This window comes from Citrus sinensis, chromosome 6 (assembly GCF_022201045.2).
Source record: "Citrus sinensis cultivar Valencia sweet orange chromosome 6, DVS_A1.0, whole genome shotgun sequence".
Lineage (NCBI taxonomy): Eukaryota > Viridiplantae > Streptophyta > Magnoliopsida > Sapindales > Rutaceae > Citrus > Citrus sinensis.
Window position 1 is genome coordinate 4,283,829 of NC_068561.1, and position 8,948 is coordinate 4,292,776.

Here is an 8,948-nt window from a genome sequence, read left to right on the forward strand (position 1 = left end):
CAGATGTGTATTTTGCTCTTTTTTTCAATTACCAGATTTTACCATCTGGTTTTTACTGATTAAGGTTCTTAATGAGATAGTTATTATAGCACATTCAGTGCCGTTTTATGATCATCTTAAAGTGGTGGACATCCAAATTGTTGTATAACAGTGTATTTACCATCACTTTAACATAGTTCAATTATGGCTTAAATTTAATGAGCCTACGGTTATTTTATTTTACAAATTGAAGTTGATGAAAATTTTCACTATAAATAACATTCAATTGTAATAAAAAGTATTCGGCTTCAATACGAAGAATTTAATACATAGAAAGTTCTTTTTTTTTCCCTGCTCTTATCAATGACTGTTTAATTATCAACCTAGTTAAATTTTAAGAATATTTAACTAGTCGAGGGTCTCCCCTACTTGTGACAAAAAGTTTAAACTTTTGAAAGTCCCACTGAGGGTTTAAATCAATGTATAATATCTAGAATTGCATAATAAGCAATCAGCACAGGAAGGGATACAATCGTTCCGAAGATAACCCTGAAAAAAAAAGGAGAAAATATATTAATAAAGCTTATTTCAAGTACTTTGGAAGTAAATATTATGGTTTATTTATTGAAAGTTTATTTCGAGTACTTTGGCATTAAATAATATGGTTTATATTTTTGTGAAAATTATCATGCATTTATGCTGTTGACTATCAAAATGAAATTGGTAGTATTTTATGCATAATTTGAAAAAAGAAAATGGTACTTAATCTATTAAAGAATTTGTAGTAAAGAATTTGATCACAAACTTACGCAGTGCTAAGAACATCGGTATGCAGTCCATATTCTTTAGCAAATACGAAGGTAGTAATGGCTTCTGGAAGAGCTGCCTGCAACAAAATATGGGCAGAAAGTAAGACCTGAGATCAAATTTATGTAAAATTGTCTAAATGCGTACAAGCTTTTGTTTTGTTTTGTTTTTTTTTTTTCATTCAATGTGTGTATATATGATGAGCTAATTTTTTTTAATATTTTAGAAATATATAATTGCTAGTTATTGGATAAAAGTATGTAATTAATTAAGCAATATATTATTATCCATGCACGTGTGGTAGAAAATTATTAGAAGTTAAATATAGATCAACTCAGTATTAGATGCATGTTCATTATACAAATTATTTTTTTAAATCAATCCAATTATGTCTTATAAATTGACAATTCAATCTACACAAAAATATTCGTACACCTATGTGTGTCATCAATGATACTTTATATTTTTATTATTTACTGTAGATACGATGAATACACAATTAAAAAAAAAAGTTAGTGCCGTAACTATGTCCATTAAAATATATTAATAAATCGTATATTGTTACACGTACAATTGTGATAGAAAATTATAAAGAGTTGAATATAAATGAATTCAGATCCAAATCTCTTATATAAATAATTTTTATTTTTTAATTAATCCAATTGTGTCATATAAATTGACAACACCGTCTGTACAGAAAAAATATTCGTACAACTGTGTGTGTCTACAATGAGATTTTATTATTTGCCGTAGGCACGGCGAATACACAATAAGAAAAACAATTAGTGGCGTAACTATGTCCGCTAAACGTCACTTTAAAAAAGTCTTAAAGTGTGATTGTACTTCGAGCAATATTAAAATAAAATTATGAGTCATCAAAGTCATTCATGTAGACATGTACTAATTAATCATCAGTCTTATTAGAATTCATTGGAATCGTTGAAAAGATTTTCTGTGGTCTTGGGTTTAACAACCAAAACTCTCCCTCAGTCTAGAGTGCTGGAGAAAAATATTGCAGAACATGGGATTCCACTTATTTAGTGCACTCCAAACAGCGAGTGTATTATCCAACCACCCACACAAACCATAAGTACAAAAGATATAGAATTATTTGTAATATTAAACTGTTATTAATATGTCCCGAAATATTTTATTAATCTTAAATCCATTAATCCAGAAATTAACTTTAAACTTATGCTAATATTTCTATAACATGAAAAATGTGGTATAAAAATATAAAAATATTATAAATAAAATATATAATATCGATTTTACAAGTTATTTAGAATGTTAAATAGAATTATTTATACTATTAATCTATGAAACAGATTTTGTTAATATTAAAACAAATCTAACAGATTGATAATATTCAAAATAACTTTTTTAATATTTTACATATAAGATTATTTTAATAATATATTTGTATTTGTTATAGAAATTTATTTAAAATATTTTTTGTGTTGTTATAATTCAAAGGTACAATCATCAAAAAGGAATATGTGTATGTGTGGCAAAAATTTATAAAAAAAATCCAGTACAGTTTAGCAACACTATCTAAATTCTTTTTTGTAACCGAATTTGCGTTGTGGCATGAAATATACAAAACTATGAAGGGTTACGTTGTTACCTGAATGATAGAAACACGCAAAACATCACCACGCAAACCAGTAGCAATGGAACCAATCGCCATTGCTGCTGGTCCTGCTATGAACTTTAAAACCATTCCGAAAGCAGTGAGGCTAGGGCCACATGCTAGCAACTTTTCCTGTAAAGCCATGAAGATCCCTGAATAATTGAAAAAAGAAAACCCTACTAATTAATTATTAAAGTTCTTATTTTGCTTTATTCTCAATTAACAAACCCTAAACTCACCCATGCTAAACATGGCAGTGCCAGTCCCAGCTTTTGACATGATCAGTATAGATCCCTCAATGATGCTTGGCATCTTAAAATGCCACCTGCGTTAAGAGTTATTAAATTATGTTAATTACTTTTATGTGATCATCATGCTTACATAATATGTACACACACACAAACATATATATATATAAAGGTCCCCAACATTTGCCCAATGGTGTTAAATTAGCTTTATTACCTGAGTTTAAATTCTGGAGATGTAGGGGCTAAAAAATTAAATTAATTTTCCTCACCTTTACCTTTTTAAATAAAGCGAAAATAAAAAAGCTTACCTGTTTGCCACAAAAGCCCAGGCTAGACCAATAACACAAGCATATGAATTAGGGTTCTTGGCTAATTTCAGCCACACAACCTTCATCAAATGCCAAAATGAAGGCCTGCTGGAACTTGTTGCATGACCTTCCTCTAAATCCTCTAAAGCATTCCCAGCCCTTCGGAATTCCAAAATGAACAAAAAAATTGTAAACCACACAATGGATTGAAATACAGATGATTGAACCACGAGATCAACAGCCATTTGGCCATACATGGCTTTCATTAAGGGAACTCCTAAAACAAGAGTATTGGTGAGAGTACACAAAGAGAAGTTTGTGATACACCAAGAAAAACAGCTTCCCTTTTTACTACACATTCCCCAAAATGCTAAAACAATCACAATGATCAGCTTGGATATAGCATCAGCTCCAATGAATCGATAATTCATATTGAAAGGATCAACATGAGTTGTGAATTCAATGGTGAATAAAGGAAGAGTGAAATAGCAAACCAAGCGATTTATGGCAGCACACTCTTCTGGAGCAATTATCTTCCACCATTTCACAGAGCCATAACCTAAAATTAGAGCAAAGTAAAGTGGCACCATTGCCACTATAACTTTGTAAACATCTTCCCAACCGATCATTCTTTTTTTCTATCTTTGAGATACTTGTATTGAAATAATGTGAAGTTTTTTTTTTGTCATTTGATGAACTAACAACGATAGTATCTATTTATATTAACTGAAGAGAATAAGGTCACGTTTGTACTGACCTGTAATCCACTTTTGTCGTGAATTCAATGGATTATTTCACCAACCCATGCCTTATTATTCTTGCAATAGATAAACGCCAGCAGAAGAGAACTTTACTGTTAATTACGTAGCAAATATCAAAAGTTGTTTATGCCATTAAAATAACAATAATATTAGGGATGTTATACGCTCTTTTAAAGCATATTAATTTATTTTTTGATTAATAAAATATTTGAGATATTTTTAATTGCATAAATATATATTGAATAAGGTTAGTTTAATCATATTATATGTATTTATGTGATCATCATATGGATTCACAGAAGATATAAATACAAGTTATCTTATGATTAAATAAATTTAGTTCGCAGTTGATAAATAGAGTTGGGCGGTCTATTTATATTTAGACTGTAGTAAATTCATTGAATGATTTGTCTTAATCATATATGAATTTATTGATGTAATTTGACTACATTGAGCTGGATCACATATGAGATTTAATTAACCTTGAAATGACTGTCAGACTTATTAAATCTCATAGGCATTGATTTTACTGTAATCTTAATCTTGAGTTCATTATGATTTCATGATTGTAATTGTTAATCCATTTGAGTTACCAATGGGCACGACACACACTTGTGGTCAAAATTACTTGGTATCTTGGTGGGAGCAATTATGAGTATTGGAGTTATAGATTAGCAATATATAATTTGTACAACACATCTTTTGATGAGTTTTTGGCACTTGGTCATAGAATTCTCTGGCCAAAGTGTGTCAACATATTTAGTATGTTGAAAATAATCATTAGAGAAAACCAGTAAGTATCAAGGAACAAGATGTAATTAAATCAATTGGACAATTGAGATATCAATTTAATTAACGATGTGGTACAAAGGATTATGCAATAAAGAAATCAATGTGGCTTGGGACGAATTATTATTCGAACATACAATTATAGAGGTCAGTTCCAATCTTATGTTTCCAAATGATCCCCGGGTTAGCTCATTTAATTGACTGCACCACTACTGGATTAATAAGTAAGATAACTAGCTATTTATGTCAAAAGCCTAAATATATCATTTAGTCGGAGGCTCCATTTAATATGCTTATGTGTAAGGGGCTTTATGTTATTTTACAAGATGGCCCCCCTATGGAAAAAGCAAGTAAAGTGACTTTTATTTTTTATTATTTGGAGCCTAGGGTTTTCACTAAAAGGAGATATAAAAGTTTATTTTCTCTAAAGAAAGAGAGAGCAACCACTTTATACAGATTAGAGAAAAAGATTTTTCTCTCTATTGTTGAGAGAAAATTTTTTTCCTACTAGTCGCTTTAGTGGTGATAAAGGCGCCCACACGTCAAGTGCAGATCAAACCTGAGTTATAACCTGGAAGATCATTGGTGACAGTTCGTGATCTAACAGGCGTGGTGGTGACGGATTGTGATCTAACAGAAGTGGTGGTGACAGATCGTGATCTGGGAGCCTAAATCACTTCAGTGGAAAAAACCAAATCGGATTTTCAAGGTACAATTTCTAGATTACATATTCTTATATATTGTATGAGAGCGATCCTAAAAGTTTATAAAAAAAAATATAAAAAACTGATTTTTCTCCCACAATTTATGCCATTAAAATAACAATAATATTAGGGATGTTGAGATTTGAGCCTCAACTTAAGTCCCAATACTATGTATTCATAGTTTGTAAAATTACTTAAAGCTGAGACAAGACACGTCTACGGCAAAGATCTTGGAAACAAATATTTTTCAAGGATTTTCTAATTAATTTCCGGTAACAAGTATTTATTATATGCAATATTATTTCTTTCATCTTGGATAGCTTTAGTCAAGGCGTAAACACAAGTAGATTCTTCTTTAAAATATATAAGCTTGTGTTGACCCAACAATAAAATCAAGCCATTCATGATATTTTCTTTTACTTAGCTTTCATATTTTTTTATGCACAATAAATTGTAATATTTTTAATTAGTGTAATTAATAATATAAAAAGGAATAAGTTTATAACTTAGTCCACAAAGTAAAACCTCACTAATTAATACCCAAAAAATTAATAATCTTGATTATATAATAGTTTTGGCTATTTCTGAATTAGGGACAACATATTTTTCATATAGGACCCTTATCATAAAAAATAATTCATCATGGAAAATAATAATTAACTAATTTGAAACTATGAGGCTTTCATAAAATATTATTCTAATGTTGCTTCCTTCTTTATGATATGCTAATGAAGATTTCGTAAAATATGTTTTCAGGTCTTAAAGTTATTAACTTATATCAAGGCTTTATTGTAGTGAGTGAAATTAGAATAAGGAGAACAACTAACAAATAGATTCGAATTTAGTATTGAGCTGATCTTAATAATATGTAATTAAATTTTAATCTTAATAAATGTCCGCTTGGCAGATGATTATAAAAGTTAAACACATCTCAATAAAGTTAATGAAGTTAAGCATGCATGCCTCATCTCAACATTGGATACAAATTTCTAACAAATAGGTTGTTGTTAGTTTTAAGACTTCAAGTACCTGGACCACACCCCTCAAGTAAGCAATTATCACTGTCTCTGAATAAATTCAGACACGGATTTTCTTCCCTTTTGGATAGCTTTAGTCAACGCCTAAGCTGTTTTACTATTGTATATAAGCTTACAAGTATTTTCTATTAGAAAGCTATTTTATCTTTTAAACGAAGAATAAGGTCATATGTTTAGTGTGTGGTGACCTGTAACCCACCTTTGTCGTGGATTCAGTGGACTATATTTCATCCACATTTGCGAATCCACTTTTGTTCTTATAATTCTAACCACTCTTCATTGTTATACATGTTGATACCCAAATTCCGAAAGTTGTTTTAAAATGAAAAGTGAAAACAAGAATTGGTGGCCAATCTTTTACAATAATTTTTTTTGAAAACATCTGTTTTTCCTTTAAAAAGGCAAATTTTGAATTGGATTCTTCTCTGATTTTAATTTTCTAAGTAATCCCTGGTTGCAAGTGTTAAAAATGGTTTTCTGTTTTCCCTCTTATGTCTTGTTCTTAGTTGGCATTGACTCTGATTTCAATGGGCGGTTGAGAAAATTTTAGTATTGTACGGTTGTAAGTCGTAGTCCCACATGGGGCCAAAAGTGAAAACACAAACGACTACAAGCTAATGAACACTCTACCGTCACAAGCTTGATTTTGCAGTTGAGTTCAGCTCATGATTCGTATAGTTTAGTATGAAATGTTGGAATTATATGTATATTTCAAAATATTAATGCCCTATGTTGGAATAAGTGAGAGCAATTATATTTTTGTTTTATTGATTTGAAAAGCAATTATATTTTTGTTTTAATGATTTGAAAATAGTTGTGTATTTGATCTAATTATACGCTAGAGTTGACTAAGCCAAATCTACATGTGATTTGGATTATTCAGGCTGAATTAAATTATAAGATACATGGATGACTAAATGAGGAAAAATTGGTAGCTAATTTAAATTGAATTAAGTAAAGCACTTTAGAGTTTCTCTATATAATAGAGACATACAAAGCCTTTAATGATGCCTACTACAATGATAAGAGAATAGAACAATCCAATTTTTCTAATGAACTCTCTACTTCTTCCTCATATTTTTCTTCACTAATTTTCTATTGCTGTTCAAAACTATCGTTTTCAGAGTGCATCTTCACAATAGTTGTCATTATATTCTTGAGATCAAACTGTTTTATTTGTCCTTTTTGCTTCAGAAGATCTTTCTTTGATGCTGCGCATTTGATCTTATGGACAAATGCTCTTGTATGCCTTGACAGATTATTTATTTGCTGGTCAACTTACAACTTCCATGTTATGGGATGCAACTTTTGTGTTCACAGTTGTAAGTTCTGCATTGCTAGGTGCAACGTCTTAGTTAGATATTTATGTCTCTATTCTCAAACTATTGTTCATCGCCTTTGCATTTGCTGACTGAAGTTGCTATTTCGGCTAATTTTAGAGTTTAGGAAAGCAATATTGACTCATATTTCTAACATGATACTAATACTTTTGAGTATGAGATTGATGGATCGTGATGAGCAAGTGATGAATATAGGCATGGCTCTTAACCTCGCCAGTATGGATGAGGTCAATAATGAATAACAAGAGCAACTAAACACATTTAAGAACTCATAAGCAGGAAGCCTATTAATTAGGTGAGGCCCGGAAAGAGCCAGTACTTGTTTTTGGAAAAAAAAAAAAAAGATTTGCGAAGCGACCTAATTGGAATGATGGACCTCCATGAAGGTTACAAATTACAGTGGATTGTTGTATGTGATACTAAGAGCTAGTTTGGTAATGCGGTAGTTTTTAAATAATTGTTATTAATTATATTGTAGAAATAATTAATTGTGAAGAAAATGAATTAAATATCTAGTAAATTTATTTTTAGAAGTATTATGAGTTTTAAAAGCATTTGTATGTGTTTGGTAAATCTTACTGTTAAATTATTATAAGAATATAAATGACTGAATTAGATATAATGTTAAATAAAATTTATTTACACATTTATAAACATGAATATAAAATATTTTTATTGTGTATATATAATAATTGATAATTAAAATAAATATTTTTTAGCATTAATTCTATTTTTTATTTTGTTATCTCAATAGAATAAGGATGATTTTAGATTTCTATAATGAAATGAGTATCTATATGGAATTATATTAAGTATAAAATTGATATTCAAAATTAGAGTTTAAAAAGTTACTTTCTTCTTTACTTTTCAAAATCTGTTGTAGGATCAAGTAATTTTACCAAAAGTAATTTTCAAAAAATTTATCAAAAGACTAAAATTAACTTTTAACTTTTTAAAATTACTTTTGAGTTTTCCAAAAATAATTCTAAATAGTTCTTAAAACTTATATTAGGCAAAGGTAAGTAAGTACAATTAAGTATAGTATTATTTTTGTAAATAAATAAATAAATAGTCTTATGTACATCCTATTTTCATAAGTTCTACCCATGGGTTCAAAACTTACACCTGCAAGGTATATGGAACTGACACCTACTTGACACCTACAAGGTATATGGAACTGAGTATGTGATTGATATCTTGCAACTTTGTGACTGCTGCATACGTATAGGGTGACATAAGTTACAATTCTGTAATCAGCATAATACTAATCTAGTTAATTTGAGCTTCGGTTTCTACTACTTCTAAAACAAAAAAAAATTGAAAAAAAAATCGCAAAATGAAA

The 8,948-nt window shown here is 29.5% G+C and overlaps 1 protein-coding gene across 1 annotated transcript; it reads right to left on the reverse strand.

Annotated features, from left to right (window-relative positions):
* Positions 1–302: 302 nt before the first annotated feature.
* LOC102618626 (auxin efflux carrier component 5-like) lies at positions 303–3,649 on the reverse strand. The gene is made up of 5 exons (XM_006480346.3): positions 2,976–3,649; positions 2,659–2,744; positions 2,414–2,571; positions 789–865; positions 303–528 (listed from the first exon to the last, which is right to left on the reverse strand). Exons 1-5 carry the CDS (start codon positions 3,602–3,604, stop codon positions 456–458), a joined length of 1,023 nt encoding a protein of 340 aa, XP_006480409.1. The 5' UTR covers positions 3,605–3,649; the 3' UTR covers positions 303–455.
* Positions 3,650–8,948: the final 5,299 nt, after the last annotated feature.

Bases quoted from the DNA above. Each gene is read 5' to 3' on its own strand.
- LOC102618626 (XM_006480346.3), bottom strand. From the start codon at position 3,604: ATGATCGGTTGGGAAGATGTTTACAAAGTTATAGTGGCAATGGTGCCA. The intron at 2,745-2,975 runs GTAAGCTTTTTT...CTCTTAACGCAG, and splicing joins TGGGCTTTTGTGGCAAACAG to GTGGCATTTTAAGATGCCAA. The intron at 2,572-2,658 runs GTGAGTTTAGGG...TCAATTATTCAG, and splicing joins CACTGCCATGTTTAGCATGG to GGATCTTCATGGCTTTACAG.